Raw genomic sequence first — 24,582 nt, forward strand, 5'->3', positions numbered from 1 at the left:
ACAAGGATCAATGTTTCCTCTTTTCACAGAGAAAAAAAAAAAGATGTTTTGAAAGTTCTGAACATGTTAAATACAATTTGGGAGGTTGAGAGGTTTACCAAAAAGAGGATCAGAAAAGGAACTTGTAAAGCCTTACATTTGAATGTAAACACTGATCTCACAAATCACAACATGAATAAATTTGAGATTAAACTAGTCTCAAGTGAAAGAGGAATGAAAAATTATCAATTTCTCAGCACAACCATAATGCATGTTATACTATGCTCTTAGAATCCAAAAGGTTCTTTCAATGTTTGAAGACTATTAGAGCAAACTAAGTTAATGAAATGTAGAAGAAAACTTTCCTTTCACATTGATGCCACTTAAGAGTCTACCTGTGCAGTATTGTGGATGCTCTGATTTATACATGGATGGTTATGGCACCTTTTAGAAGCATCTGAGATCGGAAGTTTGCATGTGCTAATGTTGAGTTTAATTACAATGATAGAAACAAGTACTAGTGCTGCTCTCATGGTTATCCTTCTCCCCATCCAAGCTTGAAGGGTGCTCCTCAGTGCGTCAACATCAAGTAGCAGATGGCAGCAACCCAGCAGCATTATACCAAGGTGACTCCCTTTCCCAACTAGCTTGGAAAGTGCCTCACAAAATTAGCATCTAAAGAGGCCCAGCACAAAAAAAAGGTAGTCAATAATTGTTGATCATAGGAACTCCATTCTGACTCATAGTAGTATCTGGGTCTTGAAGCCTACAAACAACTGTCGATTTGTCGCTCCAACAACAGGATGTGAGGTTACACACTGAGTTGCAACAAAGCTCTGCGAACTTGGCTTTCATCCAAAGCTTACTTTCTGTGAGACTGGGCCAAAGCTTACTTTCAAGTACATCTTTTGCTTGAATGTGCAACCAGTTTTGCTTCTGTTCTTGTGGAGTCTGAGCATTCAATTGGTTTTGAAGTGATTGAAATGCCAAAAAAGGTCAAATAACATTAACTTTCTTCCATCAAAGACATCCGGTGAAATTCACTTGGGACTGCAGAAATGCACAAACCTGTATCGGCGCCACGCAACTGTTGACCTTCGTGAAGCTCAGCAATTTGCTTGATTTCGCTCCAGAAACTTACAGAGGAAAACGCTTCAGACTGCAAGCATGCAGTGTTGCAAAAGCTATATCGACTCCATTAAACTCTTGAGCTTGGTGAAGCTCCGCTAGCAAAGCCAGTTAGGGGGGGGGAAAACAGATGGCAATGAATTCGCTGCAAGGCTGGAAATCGTTGTCCATGCTAAAGAAAGAGAGCCCCAATTTCAATTGAAACTCTGAACAGGAGTAATGCACTCCATGTGCTTGCAACTGAGGAACAATTATAGTTTACGCTTCGCCAGACTGTTTTCGAGGTCCTTGCAGATGACATTCAAGTGTGTTTCATATCCGATTACCCCAACCTTCTTCGCCACTATAAATAACTCTGAAGCTTCCTTGGTGTTTTGCATGTCTTTTCCCTGGTCTTCCCATACCTTACTGCTCTCATTCTCATGAGTTGGGAGTTCAGCTACAATATCCTTCAACATCCAAAACAAATTTCACACCTCTTCCCTTATCCAGCATCAAACACGAGTATTCAATAAGAGGATAGAGTTCAGCCTTACCAATAAGCCTGCATGGCAAGCCCCTATGACGACGGCATGCATAAACTTCCTTTCTGCAAAATCCAAAGTTTCACCCTCTGCCCCGTGAACCATGAAGGTGTTACTTAATGTATCCTGTTGAGAATCCATACTGCAATATAGCACTTTCTTATATTTTGTCACTATGGCATTCAATCGACTGATTAAACATGTATTCTTAGATGTCCTCCCATTTTGTCCCGAGTTTAGCCCAGGCATTTTTAACAAGCTTGCTGCTGCTTCACCTTGTGCTGAGCACTTTGCCAACCCCGAACCATCATCTACAGTAAAGCTCTCAAGCTCGCTCTCTCTCTCTCTCTCTCTCTCTCTCTCTCTCTCTCTCTCTCTCTCTCTCTCTCTCTCTCTCTCTCTCTCTCTCTGCCCCTGCCCCTCGTGCTTCCCCCTACTGCTCCCGCACCCTCTCTTTCTCGCGCGCTCTCCCGCACCCCCTGCCCCTCGCTCCCTCTCTCTCTCACGCTGCCCGCCCCGCTCCCTCTCTACTCTATCGCGCTGCACACACCCCCCCCCCCCCCCCCCCCCCCCCCCCCCCCCCGTCTATCCCCCCCCTCGGCCCCTCTCCTCAACCTATCTATCGCACCTCTCTCTCTCTCTCTCTCTGATTCTTTGGGCCTCACCGTAATGGATCCACTTGAAGAAGACCCTGCACGGGACACGGAAGCCGCCAATGTCTCACCTATTTGCAAGCCGCGAGCAAAGGCAACCTTCGTGCTCATGAATAAGCGGATGGCGCAGATGGAGAGGGAAATGAAGGAGTGGAAAACAGAGATGGAAGGATGGTGGAAGGAGAAGGCCAACCTCCTTCAGATGGTCTTCAATGAGGGCGCACAGTGGAAGAAGGAGAAACAGAGCCTTAACGCAGAAATACAGACACTCAAAGAAGAAGTCTCAGCCCTCAAACAGGAGAGCACAAATGCCGAGATACGGGTACTCAAAAAAGAAGTCTCGGCCCTTAAACAGGAGCTTGCTGATAGAGTAAGCAATGGACTAGAGGAAGGCGAATTTCAACCCTCGGTAATAGATGAAATCAAGGAAATTAAGGAACAGGTAAAGATGATCACAGAGAAAGAGAAACCGAGTGTGGCAAAGACATCTTCATGGGCAGAGATGATAACAAGGACACAGAAAAAGGTGGACGAGGCTGAAAAATGGATTGAGGTCGCCAAGAAAGGGAAAGGTCAAGAAACTCCTTGTACACCGACGCTTATATCAACATGACTCTCGAAGAGGAACAAAGAAGGCGAATACGAGCACTGCATGTGAGAGTGACCGGTCTCAAGGACATAAACAATGTGGAGAAAGAGGTCACAAGCCTTACATCCATGATGGGGATGGAAAAGCCTTTGCACACAAAGGCATGGAGGGTAGGTAAGAAAAGTGATGCCACGAGAGAGTCTTCAAAGGGGAGAGCTCTCATACTACGCTTCCCCTCGTTGGAAGAGAAGAAAGAATTCTTCAAGAAGAGGACTCCTTTCCTCGGTGATGACCCTGACTCTCTCACAGCTCGCACATATGAGAGAGGTAATGCAAGAGATTACAGCGGCACGGGAGAAGGGAAAGATAGCCTTCTACAGAGATGGACGGGTGATGATTTTAGAGCGGCCTATTGCATAACGGTGAGAGACCTATGGGACCACATTAAAGATGGCTACTTGGAACTGTAATGGGTCTATGAGGTTGGACGTGGGCGCATTTGAGGAGAGTTTCAAAGACAAGGATATTGTGTTCTTCTCAGAGACTCATCAAGCCCCTGGACAGGTAATGCCTCATGTGGTGGGATACAGATGGGAAACAACTCACAGGACAAATGCGAGATCTAAGCACGGGAGTAGAGGCTCAGGAGGAGTAGCAGTGCTATTCAGAGAGTAACTACAACCATTACTGCATATTGTACGACGAGATGATCATGCTAGCTATATGTGGATGAGACTGAGACCTGACACAGGTCCATTCCTATATATTGCCATATGTTACTTTCCTCCTAGTACATCAATGTATGCCGCATCCAGAGGGCAGGCGCCTTTCTCTATCCTAGATGATGACATTTGGGAGTTTTCTAGGGATGGTGATATCATTCTCCTAGGGGACTTCAATGCCCGAACGAGCAACTCGCAGACAGTCTTCTACGACACTTCAGATGAGATGCTTAGAGAGCTGAATGTGGGTGAGTTGGGGCTTGACAGATGCTCAGATGACAGAGAGCAAACAGAGTATGGGAGATACCTCATGGAAATGACGACTACACATGGATTAGCCATACTTAATGGCTTACAGCGATTTCCTCGATCAGCCGGTTTCACATGCTTCCCACATAGACATGGGGCCAGTACAGTGGATTATGTTATGACACAACCGAGCTTTATCCCCTGCATACAAGATTTCACAGTGGGAGCCAGGCCAGTGGGCATAGCAGTAGACCATGCTCTCTTGACACTATCCGTTAAATTTCACTATAGTACAACCCAGACATCAGGAGGCAGGTCACACACCCGCTATACATTTACTCCAGAGACTGATTTCGTTTATTCAGAGGAGATCTGGGACGGTCTATTAGAAGGCACAGCTGGCACAAATGGTACAGGCCTCTTAGTGGAGGAGTGCACCACGCTACTGACTGAGACATTGCATGGGGCTGCATCAGTGGCATACCCACACACTCAGCCGGGCAAGAGACGACATTCTGGGAGCATGCCCCAGAATAGTTGGTATGACGAAGAGTGCAGAGAGATGAGAGACCAGCTTCAGAGGGATCTTCTTTTAGGAGTCATCACTTACAGACAGTCTCGGATTGCTTTCCAACGCCTTGTGCGATGGAAAAAGCGAGCTTACCTAGCCCAAATGGAGCAAGACTTGTATCAGATGTTCTTGAGTAGGGACTCAGGAGAGGCATGGCATCTATTCCATGAGCACTCCCCTCCCCCAGTGATTACTTCACCTGAGGTGTGGGGCCAATATGCGACATCATTATATACGGTTCCTGGACAGGCACCCCTTCCAGACCCTACCAAGCCTTGCCCAGCTACGAGCACTTTCTTTACACCTGAGATGGTACAAAGGGCCATCGACAGAATGAAGACCGGAAAGGCATATGATCATGACGGTCTAGTATACGAGCACTTTATACATGCCAAGGATATGCTGATGGAGGTTCTCGCAGTGTTGTTCAATCGTGCCATGTGTGAGGGATTACCTGAGACTTGGAGATTGTCTAATATTGTGCCCATCTTCAAGGCTGGTGACCCTACAGAGCCTCGAAACTACCGCACTATCATGGTTGGACACACATTGGCACAGTTGTATGCATCCATCCTGGAGCAACGCTTGAGTAATTCGGCAGAGGGCGAGGGGGTACGAGCAAAGGGTCAAGCCGGCTTCAGGAGGGGTTTCTCCACTCTTGATCATATCCTGACACTCAGGGCCATCATTGACGAGGGTAGAGCACATGGGAGACGAATATATTGTAGCTTTGTGGACTTTCGTAAAACATTTGACATGGTACCAAGAGCTCGATTGATACGCAAACTACAAGAGATGGGGGTGCCCATAGAGGTGATTTGGGGGATCATGGCTTTCTATAGATCAGTGATGGGACGGGTACGCACTCCGGAAGGGGTATCTGATTTAGTTCACTCTACCATTGGAGTGAAACAGGGCTGCCCATTGTCTCCTACTCTATTTGGTATGTATGTTGATGAGGTGTCTGATTACATCGATAGAGAGGGTGACAGAGGTGCACAGCTGGCAGGGACGTGGATCCCATTGTTGCTATATGCTGATGATATTGTGCTGATATCTGACTCACCAGAAGGTATGCAACGACAGTTGGATGCACTACGCAATTTTGCAGAGGATAGTGGATTGTGTGTAAACCTAGGTAAAACCAAGGTTATGGTGTTTAACACCACACCACAATGGGTCAGGAGATCAGTACCCACTTTCAAATATGGTCAGGAGATTGTGGAGTATACAGATGCATACACTTACCTCGGGGTAGTCTTTACTGGGCCGAGATTTTCCTTGAGAAGAGCAGTAGAGACTAGACTAACTAGAGCTGGTGCGGCTCTGGGAGGAATGGAGAGGATGTGTTCACAGGTTCAGTTCCAGGAACCTAGGACAAAGTTATGGCTCTTTGATACTTTGGTTGCCTCTACTACATTATATGGGGTGCAGGTTTGGGGACCCTCTATAGGCCAGGATGGGTGGAGGCGTATGGAGAAGCCCCTGGTATCTATGATCTCTCGGCTGATTAGAGCCAAGGTTTTTGTACCGCATGATATCATTCGAGCGGAATTAGCTGCCCCCCCTATGGAGATTGAGGCGCTCACAAGATCAGTCTCCTTTGTACACAGTCTCTGGGATTCTACAAGAGACAGATATGCCAGGGTGGCTCTAGAGTCCTCCAGACAATTAGCTCTTAACGGGGATACATCATGCTGGTATGCTCAGATGACATCATGGTTTCAGACACATGGTTTCACCATGGATAGGTTGCCTCCTTTTCAGTACTCTCTTCAGGCACGCTTGAGGTCTCTGACACGGGTAGAGATTACTAGACTCATCCGTCAAGATTTGATCCAGCTGGACACGAGGAGGACATGGATAGAGCCGTTACAGGAGTTGGGCACAAAGATGGCTTTCTATAGAGAGCATCTTCTCCACCTCAAGGGGGATGGGTTTGTAATTCGACCTAGCTATATGGACACCCATCTTTCGCATGGTTTGCGTTGTGCCATTGGCCATATACGCACGTCCTCACATCAGCTCGAGATTGAGACGGGCAGATTCAGAGGGACACCAGCAAATAACAGAATATGCCGCTTATGCCATCTAGAGCCAGAGACAAAAGTACATTACATATGTCATTGCACAGTGTACTATGAGATACGAGGTTCGTTTTCAGTGTCTATTCAGAGAAGGTTTTGGGCCTCTATCTAGGGTCCTCAGTTATGAGGATCAAAGATGTCTTGGGCTTTATCTACATGAGTTACACAAGCATAGAGAAACCTTACTGAGGAGAGGTGAAGAGAGACATCCCCAGAGACAGATCACAAATTTCTTTACACTAGATACTGTACACGCAGAAGAGCAGACAGAGGAGCAACCAGCGACGATGGAGAGGTCTACCCGCACTACTGGCATTCTCATAGACCGAGCATTGGAGCTAGGGAGATCTAGACGACCCCGAGGGAGGAGAGGAGCTACACAATTTCGAAGGAGGCTATGGCAAAGGATTCAAGCCATACTCTTTCGTCGTCCAGAGTACAGATGAAGATGGATCTCTACTCCCCTCCCAGATTGTCTTCATATTGTACTGCTTAGTTTAGGATCCCGCAGTATTTATATTTGTTATCCTAGTTTAATTTATTTTGTTAATCTCACTTTGTAGCAGATACACCGCATTGTAACTTTCTGGTCTCATAGGTCATTTTGGCCTTTTGAAGACGTTAATGCGCAAAATGCAAGAGTTAGGGGTCCCCAAAGAGATTATCTGGGGGATCATGGCCTTATACGGGTCAGTAACTGGTTATGTACATACTCCAGAAGGGGATTCCGACATTGTTCATTCCACCGTTGGAGTAAAGAAGGGATGCCCATTGTCCCCTACTTTATTTGGTATGTATATAGATGAGGTATCAGATTACATTGATAGAGAGGGTGACAGAGCTGCTCAACTTGCAGGGTCATGGATCCCTTTAATGTTATATGCAGATGATATTGTATTGATAGCAGAATCACCAGATGGAATGCAGAGGCAGTTAGATGCATTACATAAATTCGCGAACGACAGCGGACTGTCGGTAAATTTGGATAAAACCAAAGTTATGGTTTTTAACACCACACCGCAGTGGGTTAGGAGATCGGCACCTACATTTGCATATGGCCAGGATACAGTAGCGTACACAGATGCATACACATACCTTGGTGTGGTATTTACAGGTCCGAAGTTTACTCTTAAGAAAGCAGCGGATGCTAGATTGTCCAGAGCCTCTGCGGCCTTGGGAGGGTTGGAGAGGATGTGTTCACAAGTGCAGTTTCAGGAACCACGAACAAAACTCTGCTCTTTGATACTGTGGTGGCTTCGGCTATGCTTTATGGGGTCCAGATTTGGGGACCATCTGTGGATCAGGATAATTGGAAGTCAATGGAGAGACCTTTAGTATCTATGATTTCCCGAATGATTAGAGCCAAGGCCTCCGTACCACACGCGATTACCCGAGCGGAACTAGCTGCCCCTCCGACAGAAATTGAAGCTCTTACGAGATCAGTGTCCTTTATACATGGTTTATGGGATACAAATAATTGCCGATATACTAGATTGGCCCTCGAATCCTCTCGACAATTAGCAATGAAAGGAGATACATCATGCTGGTATGCGCAACTGTCCTCGTGGTTTCAGAGACACGGGTTCAGTATGGAAAGATTACCCCCCTTCCAATACTCTCTTGAGGCTCCATCACTGGCAATCACACGAACGGAGATTAATAAAATCATCCGCCAGGATCTTATACAGTTAGACACTAAGAGGACATGGGTAGACCCTACACAAGAATTGGGCACGAAGATGGCCGACTACAAACAAAACTTCTTACAGCTATCTGAACATGGTTTTGTGATTCGCCCGAGCTACATGGATACCGACCTGTCTCATGGTTTGAGATGTGCTATTGGTCAAATTCATACATCCTCACACTAGCTGGAAATTGAATTTGGCAGATTTAGGGGAATCCCACCTGAGAGCAGAATTTGCAAGTTATGCAGAATGGAGCCGGAGCCAGAATTACACTACATATGCCATTGCACCGTATACTATGAGATACGTGGGCGTTTCCATTGCCTATTCAAAGAAGGAAGGCTTTGGACCTCTAGATAGAGTCATGCAATACCAAGATCAAAGGTGCTTAGGCCTGTACCTATTGGAACTACATCGGCACAGGGATAATCTAATGAGAAGACAAAGAGCACTACAGCCTCAGAGGCAGATCACAGATTTCTTCGGATCGAGAGAAGCAGGAATGGAAGGAGAAGCAAGAGGCCAGCAGCGAGCACAAAGGAGTACCCACATTCATACCAAAGGCACCCTCATTGACAGGGCGATTGAGCTTAGGAAATCCAGACGACCACGACCAAGATGCAGAAGCACACTTCACCGGAGGAGACTACAACAAAGAATTAGAAGCATTCTAGCCAGACACCCAGAATGCTCCTAAGAAGTCTATCTAATACTTTGTATTTAGTTTTTCCCATTTATTTTCACACTTTCACACATTGTAAAAGATTCACCACTTTTGTATCAATTTGGTCTCATAGGTCACTCTTGCATTTTTAAAGACGTTAATATAACATTTCATTTCATCTCTCTCTCTCTCTCTCTCTCTCTCTCTCTCTCTCTCTCTCTCTCTCTCTCTCTCTCTCTCTCTCTCTCTCTCTCTCTCTCTCTCTCTCTCTCTCTCTCTCTCTCTCTCTCTCTCTCTCTCTCTCTCTCTCTCTCTCTCTCTCTCTCTCTCTCTCTCTCTCTCTCTCTCTCTCTCTCTCTCTCTCTCTCTCTCTCTCTCTCTCTCTCTCTCTCTCTCTGTGCGCATCATCTGCTGCACTCTCTCTCTGCCTGCGCAGCGCAGCCCTGCCTACACGTGGCCCTGCACACCAGCAGGCCATGACAGTCTGCTGCTCGCGCGGGACCTCATGAGCTGCCAGCTGCTCGCCACTGCTCCCGCCACAGTCCTCGACAGCCCAACACCCCTGCGCAGCATTGCTGTGGAGCACACCTGCCGCCATTGCCCCCGCCAACCCTGTTACACTGCGCAGAACTGCCATGGACACCTGTGCGCAACACTGCAGCAAGGGTGGACCCCATATGAGTCAACCTGCGGGTTTCAAGAAGTGGTTTCTCCCTGCGATCGTCACCGACAAGAAACATGCCAAATGCAAAGGATAAACAAACACCCCCATCCAAGATGGATACAGGTACAGGTACAAATACAGGGACAGGTAAAGACACACGTGCAAGAACCGAGAAATCGGTGCTATGCTCGATGCAAGATATTTGGGGCTTTCTTTCATCCTTACAGGAAATGGTGATGAAGCAGGGTGAAGACATCAAAAATCTTGCACTAAAGAACCAGGAATTGAAGCACACAATCCAAATACAGAATCTGAATTTGCAACATCAAGATGAGAAAATTCAGGCCCTGCAAGATGCATTAAACAAACAGGTCTCCAATGTGCAAGACGCTCTGGCTACACACGACGAGAAGCTTGCACACATCAGTGATAATGCAACAAGAAATACGACCTCCTGGGCACATGTAGTAAGAAGTACTCCAAATGCCACTCCGCAGACACATGAGACGTATGCAAATGTAGATGACACAGAGTATAGTGAGCGAGAGAAACGCACTATGAATATTGTGATCCGAGGCATACCCGAATCTGACAATGAGAAAGTACTCATGTTGAATGCGGAGGTCACGGACCTCCTTGCAAACACATTTGGCATGCATGATGTAGTGGTGTATGGGGCACACCGTGTGGGTAAGCAGAGGCCTGAGAAAAATCGCGCAATTGTATGCACAATGTTGGATGCACGTAAAAGAGCCATCATACTCGAAAATGCTCGCATTTATCTAAGGGACAGCCCAATTTACATCACTGAAGACAAGACACCCGCGAAACAAAAGGAAAGAAGACACGCATATGAAGAACGAATGAAAAAGAACACCACCCCCACAGGGGCAACACCACCAAAAGCATGACAGGAGGAAACCCATGGGACCACGAACATACACGTCACAAGTTGGAATTGCCGAGGTTTCCCTTGGAACAAAGGGGAAGGATTGACAGAGGTTCTACCACAAGCAGACATACTTTTTCTACTTGAAACGTGGAAACAGGACACATGCAGACTGCCAAGTATTCCAAGATATATTACACACTCGGTTTGGTGGCCTGGTACTAAGATGCGCGGGCAAGGGGGTGTTGCTATAATGTACAAGGAGGAAATGAAAAATCAGGTTAAGATATGCAAGATAGATGAACACAAACGATACATATGGGCTGAGATTTGTACATCTGGGAGATCGATGCTCATTGCGGGATGCTACATCCCACATTGGGAATCCCCGTTCTCTGATTTGCATAATCTCTCCAAGAATGACCCTTTTGCCGACCTATATACAGATATTGCAACCTACACACCACACGGGGCAGTGATGATACTCGGGGATCTTAATGCTCGCATAGCCAACATACAGGTTCAATTGGTTGACTACTCAATCCATCCCGCCGACAAAGATGGCGATCTTGTATTAGATGCAATATGGGATAGATGCTCATGCGATCACCTCATGAATGAACAAGGCTCGGCTTTGATATCCATGATGAATTCTATGCAACTTGTAGTCATGAATGGCACCAAGAAATTTGCAAGCTCCGGAACATACACATGCTATACATCAAACCATGGAAGAAGCACTAATGACTATGCGTTAGTTAGCCACAATGCATTGGATTTAATTGGACACTTTAAAATTGGGGCTCGGTCACCGAACTCGGACCATACTCCAATTCATGTATGTCTAGACCTCCCACACATGCCTACACAACGCATCCAAAAGGCGACAAGTGGGGCATATCGAATGCAAGCCACAAAGAAATTCGATTATGCCACTTTTCTGGACAGCCTATTGAGTAGACAATGCATGTCTCAAAACATTTCAGAAAATTGGGCTACCTTTCGTCAAGCAATAGAAGAGGCTGCAGAGGTCACTATGGGACGATCTAAAAGAAATCACCAACAAGTGAAAGGTCTCCCTCATAACCCCTGGTTTGATGCAGAATGTAAAGCAGCCAAACGCAAGTTAAAGTGCTTCAATAAGTCCATGAAGGAGTGGGAAAGTGCAGCCAAGGAATACAGGATGCTGAAAAGGAAAAAGAGAAGGATGCATGAACTTTTGAAGGAGGAGCAAGAGGTGATCAGATTTAAGAAAGAGCCCAAGAAACCATGGCGCAACATGAAAGGAAAAAAGGAGGATATAATGGGAAATTTCAGCATGGACGAAATGTATGTATATGCACAAACACTCTATGCTCCCACCGATGCTCAAATAATGATGAATACTGAAATTCAGGTTGACACTAAGGAACCTATAACTTTTGCAGCGGCTTTGAGAGGTTTGAAAAAACTAGCCACTGGGAAAGCCTCTGACATTTTGCACTTCAACTCTGAAATGCTGAAATGGTCGGGCAATGAAGCCAAGAAATGGATACACTGCATGATGAATCAAGCTATCCACCAAGGCATGCCTGAAGATTGGCAAGAGAATTGGGTCAAAGCTTTGTTTAAAGGCGGAGACCGTAAGCTACTCACGAATTACCGCACCATCATGGTGGGCTCTTGCATGGCAAAACTTTTTGGGAGCCTAATAGAAAACAATACTAGCACATGGGCTGAAAATAGTGGAAAGAGGGCTCTCGGTCAAGCAGGTTTTAGAGCAAAACATAGTATTATAGATCACTTGATTACAATCCGGATTATGATGGAAGAGGCGCGACTCAAAGGGGAAACTATGTACTTCAGTTTTGTGGACTTTAAGAAAGCGTTTGATACGGTACCTCGTCATGGGTTATGGTCCCGTATGGAGACCATTAGGGTTCCCATACACTTGAGGGTTGCGGTGGCACACCTATACCATGCGGTTCGATGTAAACTGAAAATACAAACAGGCTTCTCCAAAGAGTTCTTTAGCACAATAGGAGTCAAACAAGGATGTCCTCTGTCCCCAACATTATTTGGGCTATGCATAGATGAGCTTGAGGACTTTATCTGCCAAACAACGCAAGATAATGGAGATGCACCAAACATAGGTCTCATTACTTTGCTACTCCTCATTTATGCTGATGATGTGGTTCTTTTAGCGCATAGCATGTCTCTCTTGCAAAAACTTTTGGATGCGGTACATACTTTTTGCGAAGCCATAGGACTCTCAGTGAATGTCACGAAAACAAAATGTATGGCGATTTGTACACACAAATCAAAGGATCAGCCCGCCCTTATGTATTATGGGCAAGAGATTCAACCAATGGACAGCTTTAAATACTTGGGCATCATTATACCCTCGAATCATAGATGGGGGCAATGTGCAAAAACAAGAATTGAAGCAGGACAAGCAAGGTATTACGAGTTTGAAAACATGTGCAACAAAGCGTCACTAGAAGGTGGGAAATAAAGTCCATGGCTTTCAATGCGTTTGTGGTCCAAACGCTATTGTATGGGGTAGAGGTATGGGGACCAAGTATTCCGACCAGCACATGGAATGACATTGAGAAAATTCAGAAAAAGTTCTTATGTAGACATATGGGGATAAAAACCACAACACCATACTCAATGATGCTATTGGAGACTAGACAAAGACCATTGGAAATGCTTGCCTTGCAAAGAATGCATAGATATCTCTTGAAGGTGAAGCTGATGCCTCATAACCGTTTGCCTCACATAGCATGAGAGGTACGATGTAAGCCAAAAAAGAACCATAAAAGCAAGTTTCTCACATCTAGCCTTGTTGAGGACATCAGGAAATGGTTCTCTAAATGGAATGTGGGAGCACATGTGGACATGCATGTAGAGGCAGCTACCGAGCATGACCACGAGCTGATTTTTGAACTACAATTACTTGAGGCTCTCCACAGCAAATGGAAGAATGCAATGCACAGGTCCAAGTTTGAATACTATTGCAAGCACATAAACACAAGATACTGGGAAGAGTACAAGACCGGGGAAACCCAAATACATATCGGGACACCCATGTCTTACCGTGCGAGAAGGGCCATCACCTTGATGCGGACAAGATCACACATGCTCAAAAGTGAAACGGGAGGATGGCTGAATATTGATGCAAACATGAGGAGATACACTCAATGCAACTTGAACTCATTGGAAAATGAGGCACATGTAACCCTTGAATGTCCAGCATATGCACACATTCGGGTCGACTTTCCCTAACTTATTCAAGGATGTACTACATTTGAGGAGCTTCTCTCAAGAACACATCCCTCTCCAGTAACACTAGGCATCTATCTTGCCAAAGTGCTAGAACATCACACCACACTCACAAACAAAATCACCACAGAATCATGACACGTCCCCTCCTTCACATGGGAAGGGGGGAGTCTCATATATGAGATTTTGGGTCCCATGGGTCATTTTGGCCCCCCGAGGACGTAAATACATCATTATCATCTCTCTCTCTCTCTCTCTCTCTCTCTCTCTCTCTCTCTCTCTCTCTCTCTCTCTCTCTCTCTCTCTCTCTCTCTCTCTCTCTCTCTCTCTCTCTCACGGAGGATGGTTTTGTGACGAGGCCCAGATACATGGACACCCACTTGTCTCACCAGATACGATGTGCTATTGGCCAGATACGCACATCTTCACACCAGCTGCGGATCGAGACTGGGAGATACAGCGGAGTACCAGCAGAGGCCAGGACATGCCCCCTTTGTGACATCGAGCCTGAGACAGAGTTGCACTACACATGCCGCTGCCCCGTCTCCTACGAGATACGAGGCCGCTTCCATTGCTTGTTCAGAGAGGGCTTTGGACCATTCTCCAGAGTCATGCTGTACAAGGATCAGAGATGCCTGGGTTTTTTTTTGCTCGAGCTGCGCAGACACAGAGAGAGCCAGATGAGAGGAGAGGCTAGCCACTCTCAGAGACAGATCACAGACTTCTTTAGAGCTGCCACTGGACACCCGAAGGAGTTACTACCACAGCAAAGCTCGTCGTCTCACACCAGAGGCACATTGATCAATCGAGCGACTGAGCTGGGGAGATCCAGACGCCCATGATTGCGGAGGACTACACAGCATCAACGGAGGCTGCATCAGAGGATTTGGATCACTTTGGCCCGACATGCACGAGCCCGGTCAGACTACTGACCATGGAGGAGATTGATGAGATCCGCCAGCGACAAATGCTGGATCTCTTGTGATCTAGCTATCCCAGCTAGCTGCTTAGCTCACACCTAGCAGTTTAGGATTCCATCGTATTTTAATTTATCATTCTGTCATTTTGTCATCTTGTTACTCTGACTTCATATCAAATCCACCACATTGTAACTTTCCGGTCTCATAGATCACTTTGGCCTTTTGAAGACGTTCATATAACATTTCATTTCATTTCATCTCTCTCTCTCTCTCTCTCTCTCTCTCTCTCTCTCTCTCTCTCTCTCTCTCTCTCTCTCATATGCGAAGCATTGGAGAAGTTCCAATGGCTTCCCCCACGTGTAAGAAGACACATACCTCGTCGGCCGCCCACAAAGCCTGCTTCATGCCAACAAGGAAGAGGATGTCGGCAATAAAGAAGGAAATGAGAGATGAAGAGATGAAGTGGAAGAGTGGAGGAAGGAGAGGAGCACTATTCTTCAAAGATGGAGTGAAGAAAGAGATAGCATGCGTAGAACTTTGCTCGAGGAGAAAGTGGTCATCCAAGATTCCATAATCCGAAATCTACAAGGTCAGCTTCTTGAACCCAAAGTGGGTGACTTGAAGAAGGGGAATTTCAGCCTTCCATGATGGAGGAGCTAAACACAATCACAGAACAAGTGCAGGTCATCCAAGAGGAGTAGGAAAAGAAGTCATCTTGGGTCGAGCTCACCATTAAGAGACAAAAGAAAGTGGAGGCGGCCGAGAAGTGGATCGAGGTCGCCAAGAAAGGGAAAGGTAAAGAGGCTTCTTCTACACCTACCATCAATAACATGACCCTCGAAGAAGAGCAAAGAAGGCCAGTTCGTGCCCTCATGTGAGGGTCACCAGCCTCAAGGATGAAAACAATGTTGAGAAAGAGGTCACAAGCCTCATGTCCATGATGAAGATGGAGAAGCCTTTACACACAAAGGCATGAAGGGTGGGCAAGAGGAGTGAAGGCGCGGGAGAGTCCTCAAAGGACAGAGCACTCATTCTATGTTTCCCCTCCTTGGAGGATAAGGAGTTCTTGAAGAAGAGGCCAACCCTCAAGAAGACATGTATTTTTCTTGGTATGGATCTCACAACTGGCTCACTTGAGAGAGGTGATGCCACAGATTACAGCAGAAAGGGAGAAGGAAAAGGTTGCCTTGTACAAAGATAGTCGAGTGGTGATTGTAGAGCAACACTCTACATGACGGTGTGAGACCTATGGGACCATACTGAAGATGGCAGCCTAGAATGGTAATGGTTGATCTTATAGGCTGAATGTGGGTGTGCCTTTGAGGATAACTTTCGGGATAGGAACATTATATTCTTCTCAAAGACTCGTACGGCCCTAGGCAGATGATGGGAGACAGCTTGCCGGACTGACACGAGATCTGAGTATGGGAGCAAAGGATCACAAAAGTAGCAGTAATACATTTGCAGCTCTACAATGTTGGATCGACCATTACAGACATGCTTCAAAGAGGTGAGACCTACTTTAAGTGGGTGGATTGGTCAAGAGCTGTGAAGTGGGTACACTCCTAGGTGGCAAGCCAGTGCTCTTCAAGACATTGCATGCAAGCTTCATTGAGCTACACCAAGAGTATCGCGAAAGCGATGTCTTGCTCATAGATGACAGCAGCTGGTACGAGTGTATGTACAATAGGTGGGCACATACATCATCATGCATGAAATTACGAAGAAACGTGTGGAATACCTAGTCACCACATTGGGCACATGGGTAGTGGATTGGCATGAAGTTGAAGACTGACTCACATTTGTGCAGAGGTGGAAGGGACCAAAAAAATCAAGGGGGATGGTGACATCCTCCTCCTAGGGGACTTCAATGCTCGGACAGTCTTCTATGACACTTCAGAGGAGATGCTTAGAGAGCTAGATATAGGAGATTTGGAGCTTGACACACATTCACAAGACAAAGAGCAGACAAACTATGGGAGACATCTCACGGAGATGGCAACTACTGGCCATACTTAATGGCCTACAGGGTTTTCCTAGAGCAGCCAGTTTCACATGCTTTCCACACAAGAATGGGGCAAGCACAGTGGACTATGTCATGGCATAGCCGAGCTTCAACCCCTACATTCAAGATTTCACAATAGGACCCACACTAGTGGATATAGCAGTGGATCATGCTCTCTTGACACTTTCCATCTCCTTTCATTACAGTGCAGCTCGGGTGTCATGAGGGAGGACATATACCCGCTATACATTTACACCATAGAACGACTCTATTCATACAAATGAGGTCTAGTCGTCTATGCACAGCAAAGCACAGCAACTAGGCCAAGACTCTCAGTGGAGGAGATCACCACTTTAGTGATTTAGACACTGCATGATGTAGCAGCAGAGGCATACCCACACACTCAGCCTCATCAAAGTCACCATTCTAGGAGCATGCCTTAGGACAGTTGGTATGACGAGGACTATAGAGAGAGAAGAGAGCACAGGTTCAGATGGATCTTCTCCTAGGAGTCATCAATCACAGACAGTCTCGGATAGCCTTCCGACGCCTTGTCGACGGAAGAAAGGAGCGTTCCTAGCTCAGATGAAGCAATACTTATACCAATTGTTCTTGGGTAGAGACTCAGGAGAGGCATGGCGTTACTTTCATGAGCACTTCCCTCCCCTAGTGATTACTTCCCCTGATATGTGGGGTCAATATGCAACATCCTTATATATGGTCCCTAGACAGACAACCCTTCCAGATTCTCTTGAGCCATGCCCATCTACAAGTACCTTCTTCACCACTGAGATGGTAAAGACGGCCATTGACAGGATGAGGACCAGGAAGGCATATGATCATGATAGTCTAGTAGCACAGCAGTTTATGCATGCTAGAGATATGCTCGCACACGTTCTTGCAATTTTGTTCAATCGTATCATGTGTGAGGGTTACCTAAGACTTGGAGACTGTCCACTATTGTGTCTATCTTCAAGGCACATGATGCTACGGAACCTGGAAACTACCGTACTATTATGATTGGACACACATTGGCACAGTCATATGCATCTAACCTTGAGCAACACTTGAGCGGATGGGTAGAGAGTGAGGGCATACGGGCATCGGGACAGGCTGGTTTCATGAGACGCTTCTCCACTCTTGACCATATTCTAGCACTCAAAGCATCATTGAGGAGGGTAGGGCACATGGGAGACGGATTTATTGTAGCTTTGTGGATTTTTGCAAAGCATTTGACATGGTGCCTAGAGCCAGATTGATACGCAAACTTGACATGGTGCCCATTGAGTTGACTTGGGGGATTATGGCTCTACACAGATTAATGGTGGGACATGTACGCACTCCAAAGGGGACATCTGATTAAGTTCACTCCACTATTGGGGTGAAACAAGGTTGTCCATTGTCTCCTACTCTATTTTGTATGTATACAGATGAGGTTTTTGATTACATTGACAGAGAGGGTGACAGAGGTGCCTAACTGGCAAGGACATGGATTCCATTGTTGGTATATGCTGATGATATTGTGTTGATCTTTGACTCACAGAAGGCTATGCAGCGACATTTGGATGCATTACATGGCTTTGTGGAGGATGCTGGATTGTCTTTAAACCTTGGTTTTACCAAGGTTATGGTGTTTAACACCACACCCCAATGGATCAGGACATTTAGCCCCTACATTCACTCACGGTCAGGAAACTGTGGAGTACACAAATGCGCATAGGTAGTCTTCATTGGGCCAAGGTTTTCTTTGAAGAGTGTAGCACAGACTCGATTGACCAAAGCGTATGCTGCCTTGGGAGGATTGGAGAGAGGATGTGTTAGCTGGTTCAGTTCCAAGGGCTTCCAGTACTCCCTTGATGCACCATCGTTCTCTCTTACATGGATGGAGATTACTAGACTCATTCGCCAAGACCTCACCTACTTGGACACCACGAGGACATGGATAGAGCCGACATAGAGGTTGGGAACGAAGATGGCTTTCTATAGAGAGCATCTTCTCGAACTCACAGGGGATGGATTTGTGATTCAACCCAGCTATATGGATACACATCTATCTCATGGGTTACGGTGTACTATTGGTCAGATACGGACATCTTCACACCAGCTTGAGATTGAGACTGGTAGATTCACAGGGATATGATATGTCGCTTATGCCATCCAAAGCCAGAGATAGAGATGCATTCTACATGTCAATGCACAATGTAATACGAGATAGGGGGTCACTTCCACTGTCTATTCAAAGAAGGCTTTAGACCCTTCTTGGATTGTATCTACTTGAGTTACACACACAGAGAGATTTTACTGAGGAGATCTGGAGAGAGACAATCCCGCAGACAGATTATTGATTTCTTCACACCACCAGCCACCATTGCAAAGCTCAGCTCATACTCACAACACCCCCCATACTCTCATTGGCCGAGCATTGCAGCTAGGGAGATCAAGACCTCCACGACTGAGGAGAGGAGCTTCACAACGGCGACGAAGACTACAATAGAGGATTCCAGCCACACTATCTGACATCGAGACAAGATGACGATGGATTCATCACCCATTATATCATCCTCTTGTATTGGGCACCCATTTTATCAGTGATCACACATACTCCGCATGGTTCCAGCTAGAAGCACTTCTAGATTCATTTTAGTATCTCATTTTTGTGCCCAAACATGGTATCAAATTCTCTAGTTTTTAACAGATTGGTCTCATAGGTCATTTTGGCCTTTTGAAGATATTAATATATCATTTCATCTCTCTCTCTCTCTCTCTCTCTCTCTCTCTCTCTCTCTCTCTCTCTCTCTCTCTCTCTCTCTCTCTCTCTCTCTCTCTGTGTGTGTGTGTGTGTGTGTGTGTGTGTGTGTGTGTGTGTGTGTGTGTGTGTGTGAGTGTGCACGCGCGCGCGCACGTGTGGTGTGAAATGACGTGCTGGCGGCATCACTACACAGAGCGTGAGTGAGAGAGAGAGGGAGAGAAAGACAGTGACATAGGAAATTAGCGCGCGACTCCCTCCTCTGTGACAGGTTCGCCTGTGCGCGCCTCAGGTCTCTACGCGTACCTGCTTTTCTGCACGCTACCTGCTCTCTGCTCCTGCGCGCAGCGCCCTTCAGTCCCCTGCAAGCGCGAACTCAATCTCTGCGTGGATTGTGCCCTGTGTGGCCTATGTAATTGCAGGACCTGCATCAGGCAGCTTGTTGGTACAGCACCTGCCCGCCGTCTGATGTTGCTGGTCTGCTTGTGTGTGTGATCGCACGCGCGCGTGGTGTGACAGCAAGTGTGTGAGTGTGAGAGAGACCTACAACATCACAGCCACCTTGCGTGTGTGTGTGTGTGTGTGTGTGTGTGTGTGTGTGTGTGTGTGTGTGTGTGTGTGTGTGTGTGTGTGTGTGTGTGTGTGTGTGTGTGTGTGTGTGTGTGTGTGTGTGTGTGTGTGTGTCTGTGTCGAGTGCGTGTGGGTCTATGTCGAGTGCGTGTGTGTGTACGCTCGTGGGGGATTTGGGTGTGTGGTGAATCCTTCGGCCTCGTCTGTCGCGCGACTCTGTTCTGCACAACATCTACCCTGTGTAGGCCCTTCCCAACGCACCGGGGGTTGAAGTTTGATTTCGCCTGCACCCGGTCCTTCCATCGGCTTGTGTGAGAGAGAGGGGTGTGTGTTTCTGTACAGCTAGCCGATGTGTATGTCTGCCTGTGTCTATAGCAGTCATATATCAAAACCTCCAAAAAAAGAAGAGAGAGAGAGAGAGAGAGAGAGAGAGAGAGAGAGAGAGAGAGAGAGAGAGAGAGTGTGTGTGTGTGTGAGAGAGCTTCACATGGATTCGATTGATTAGTGTATATATAAGAGTCGGAAAGCCATGGAAACTTCGGAGATGCATGCTTTGAGTCTTATCAAAAAATGTTTGCATGAGGACTTCGAGAATGCACGTCAAGTCTGGGAAGGATCCACTCCTCTTATGGAAGTGCGCATCCCTATACAAGAGCTTATGGATCCTGTTGCTCAATATGCACCTAACGCTGTGATTCTTTTTTTCCCGGGTAGAATGCCTACGGCTCAGGATGTAGGCCAATGCGTTGATTTCCTAATCAAACAACAAGCAGTCCGAGGGGTTTACTTTGGCGCACGAGGGTTCTACGAAGTCTTGCTGGCTGACATGGATGCTCGCGATGCTCTGCTTGAAATGTCTCTTCAATACGCAGATGACTCATGTGCTGCCCTGGGCTCTTACCAAGGACTATCAGAGTCTCATTCGTCACAAGTGTCCCTTCTGGGTTGAGGTGGTCAACTTTCCTCGCACTTGGCATCATTTTCTTCCTTTGTTGGCTGCTCAAATAGGCAAAGTCATTTGCCCTCCTAAGCTAGAAGCAAACACAAACCGTTTTCGTATTTTGTGGGACACAGATATCCCCACACCAGTAGGTATTTCGATCGATTCTGGGGATTCAGTGGTTGGAAAGAGCCCATTTAAGCTTAAAATGGGGCAAGTTTGCAAATTCTTGCTTCCGTTGTGGCAAATTCGGTCATATGCAGTCCGAATGTCCAGAACCAAATCTGCAACAACCTCCTTCAACCGTCCTTGCTCCTCAACCTCGTTCGCCTCCGAAACCTTCTACTGAGGTTCAAACTAAAGCAGTTTCAACCTCCTCCCCCACAACTGGCGCGATTAAAGGCAAGGGGAAATAGGTACCATCGTCTGCACTTTCTGCTTCTCCAAATATTAAAGACAAGGAAAAGAAGAGGTTTCGACCTCTCAAACTTGGATAGTGCCCAAGAAACCCGCAAAAGCTGCTACAGCTCGTGTTCCGGAATCTTCTCGTAATTATGTGCCTCCTTTCAAGAATGTTGCTCAGAAAAAACTTCCTTGTAATGACAACACTTCTTTGGCTGAACCTTGGGACAAGGTTCTTCGTTCTCACAAGGAGGTTGTTACTGTGGAGAAGCTTCTTCATCGCAAGGTGCATTTCCTTTCAATTATCCAAGTCCACGTATTGACCCACCTTCTCAGGCACCTTCAATTGGGGAGGATGTATCGATGGGCACTCGTACTTGAGTTTTATTCCCCCTTTTCCTTTCCTCTTTCCTCGTCGACTGTATATACCATATAGAATGCATAGTTCTTTGAATTACATCTCCTGTAATGTGCGTGGGTTATGCAATCACGACAAGTGGCGGCTTACCTGGCACTATGTACATACATGTAAAGCAGACATTGTGGTTCTTCAAGAGCATTACAAGCACCAATTTGCAGGGCAGACTTCTTACTTTGCGGGCTACTAGATAGCTTATGCAGGATCAGTTGGCCATTCTGGAGTGCTTATGCTTGTTCGACATGAACTCTTCCTGAACGTGGTCTTTAATGACCCAGCTGGGCAATGGATGGTCATCCAATGTATTGTTAATGGAGAAGTTTTCGAATATGAGGATTATATGCATGCACAGCTTCTACAGATAGAGCACGGTTGTGGAGTGCTATCTCTTCTTATTGTTGGCGTTCCAATGCCTTTCTCTGCGGGGATTTTAATAATGCACCAAACCTTGCGGATAATACTACTCGCCATTCTCACATGCATCATATGGAACGGCAATCATGGGACCAATTTATGTCGACCTTTAATGGGCTTGATTTGTGGCCCTTTTTGCATGTGACTGATCCAGGCTTTACTTTTCAACACAATGCTCAATCCATGTATCGCGCTCGGCTGGATCGCTGGTATCTTTTTCACATGCAACAATATGATGACTTTGTATGCGAGATGAGGATTGATTATGCTATGTGTCTCTCGGATCATTTTCCCGTATGCTTGAAACTTCGTTTTGGCTCTTTTGATGTCAATCGCCTACCCAAGAAAAGACTTCTGCATGTCAATAATGCTTATGTCAAGCATGAGCCTTTTCGCACTATGATTGTGAATATCATCCCACCTTTGCTCTCCCAGATGTATGTTGACATGGACATAGCCTGGTTTCGTTTTGTTACGTGTGTTCAATCAGTTATACAAGATTATGGCAGGGATAATTTGTCACAATTAAGGGAACAGGTTAACCAGGCAAAGGATGCTTGTAGCCGATTAATGCACTTGGCTAATCATTCTTCTCTTACTGACGCTCAAATGACTAAGTTGTTTTCTGCTCGCGCAATATTAAGGCACAATGATGAGTGGAAATTGGCCAAATGGCAGACTCGAGCTCGTCAACAAGCTTTTGCAGATAAAGGATGTGCTTCTAAACAATTCTTTCAGCATTTGCATCACTCGACGCAGTCTCAAGCTATACGGAGAGTTAAATTACCGTCAAGGGAGTGGACCTCGACTTTCCGAGAGCTAGCACTAGCCCTACACTCTCATTATGGCAAGATTTTTGAGGGCCCTTCTTCACCCACGAGAGAAGCTCGCCAAGCGCGTCACATGTTTCTATCGCATGTTACTTCCATTCTCTCGATGCGGCAGGCTCAAGACTTGGAAGCTGCTTTCACTGAGTCAGAATTGTATGCCAGCTTCCTTGATTTGGGTCGATGGAGAGCTCCTGGTTGGGATGGCCTCTATGTGGAATTCTTATTGTCTTTCTGGGATTATTTGAAGTTGCCTTTATTGTTCATGATCAATACAACTTGGGAACAACAGGAATTACCCTCCTCTTGGAAAGAAGGTTTGCTCAAGCAGATCCCTAACCATGCATTGTGTGAAGAATTTTCATATTGGCGGCCTATTACACTTATGCTTGTGGTATATAACTTAATGGCAAACATGCTTGCTAACCGACTCAAATGCTTTCTACATGAAGGCTTGCATCTATCTCAATACGGCTTCATTCCGCGACGTCAAATTACTGATAACCTCGCGAATGTCATTATTCTATGGAATATGCAAAATATACTCGATAGGATGTATTAGTCATGCAGATCGACATTAAAAAGGCATTTGATACTGTTCTTTCGGATTACATTGCGGATACCATGAGACGTTTGGGCTTTGGGCCTAGGCTATCCCGTGTCGTGCTTTTCTTGTATGCGAACAATGCACGCTTGCTGGATGGTTCTCTCACAGAATCTTGGCCTTTGGGACGATCGGTAAGGCAGGGCTGCCCTTTGAGTGTGTTGCTTTATGCGATCGTTACTCATCTCTTGTTTATGTATTTGGATTCCTTTACCTCCACTCGTAGGCTACATGGCCTGACTTTACCTTCTGGTCGACAGTTTGTTGGTCAGGCTTATGTGGATGACTCTTTGTTCATGCCTCGTAATAACTATGATGATGTAGAACAGATTATGCATACTCTTCACTTGTTTGGATTGGCAGCAGGTCTCAAAGTTAACTTTTGCAAATCCAAGCTATTGCCTCTGAAAGAGTGTGACTGACATAAGATATTGTGGCCTGGGGAGATTGTTCCTCCACATGTTCTGGTTCGCCATTTGGGTTATCCACTGGGTTGGAATGTATCGGCTATGCAGAAACTGGATTGGGTGATCCAACATCTGCATTCCAAGTTGAATTATTGGAAATTGTCCACGTGCCCACTTCATGTGCGTCTCAGGATAGTCTAATTCATCCTTGTGCCTTATGTGCAGTTTTACTTGCCTTTGTTATCCTGGCCTCGGTTGCGCTTGCAATCCCTCATGTCCAATACTTTAGAGCATTTTTGGCGGACCTTGTCTAGCAAGAGGGGCCTTCGGCTTCTATCTATGGACAAGCTGTGTTCTCCCAAGCGGCTAGGAGGGTTGAATATTTTGGACTTGAGACGTCATCTTCTGGCTCGGAAAGCTATGTTGTTGCCAGTTTTGGTGGAGCAGCAGCAACCCTAGGCTCTCATGGTCACACATTTGTGTGCGCACATTGTCACCTCTTCTTTTGGTCATTGGAAACCGACTTATTGGGATGTTTTTGGGAAGCTTGAAGGACACATTCCTGGATGTCCATTCACTTCTTCTCATATTGTTGATTGGAGGGTTGTCACTTCGCATTTGGCTTGGGATGGTCGACAATCCTCTGGGGGCAACTCTC

At 46.2% G+C, this 24,582-nt stretch overlaps 2 protein-coding genes across 3 annotated transcripts in view; one reads left to right on the forward strand and one right to left on the reverse strand.

Annotated features, from left to right (window-relative positions):
• Positions 1-203: 203 nt before the first annotated feature.
• CTC1 (conserved telomere maintenance component 1) overlaps positions 204-24,582 on the reverse strand; it is a 150,703-nt gene continuing 126,324 nt past the window's right edge. Inside the window, exons 16-19 of one of the 2 annotated variants that reach the window (XM_086494196.1) lie at positions 1,644-1,942; positions 1,434-1,556; positions 1,048-1,138; positions 204-930 (exon numbers count right to left, since the gene is read on the reverse strand). In XM_086494196.1, the coding sequence (XP_086350322.1) occupies positions 875-930; positions 1,048-1,138; positions 1,434-1,556; positions 1,644-1,942 (569 nt within the window). In that variant the 3' untranslated portion in view covers positions 204-874. Of the gene's footprint in view, positions 931-1,047; positions 1,557-1,643; positions 1,943-24,582 lie in introns of both variants that reach the window. The other variant, XR_015185716.1, reaches the window with a different exon arrangement.
• Positions 3,448-10,429, forward strand: LOC147431685 (uncharacterized). Its single transcript, XM_086494516.1, is given in 3 exon segments — positions 3,448-3,525; positions 3,528-4,619; positions 9,746-10,429. Coding segments are annotated over 3 exon segments (1,854 nt in total).

Source organism: Adiantum capillus-veneris, chromosome 21 (assembly GCF_014529385.1).
Source record: "Adiantum capillus-veneris isolate H3 chromosome 21, ASM1452938v2, whole genome shotgun sequence".
NCBI lineage: Eukaryota > Viridiplantae > Streptophyta > Polypodiopsida > Polypodiales > Pteridaceae > Adiantum > Adiantum capillus-veneris.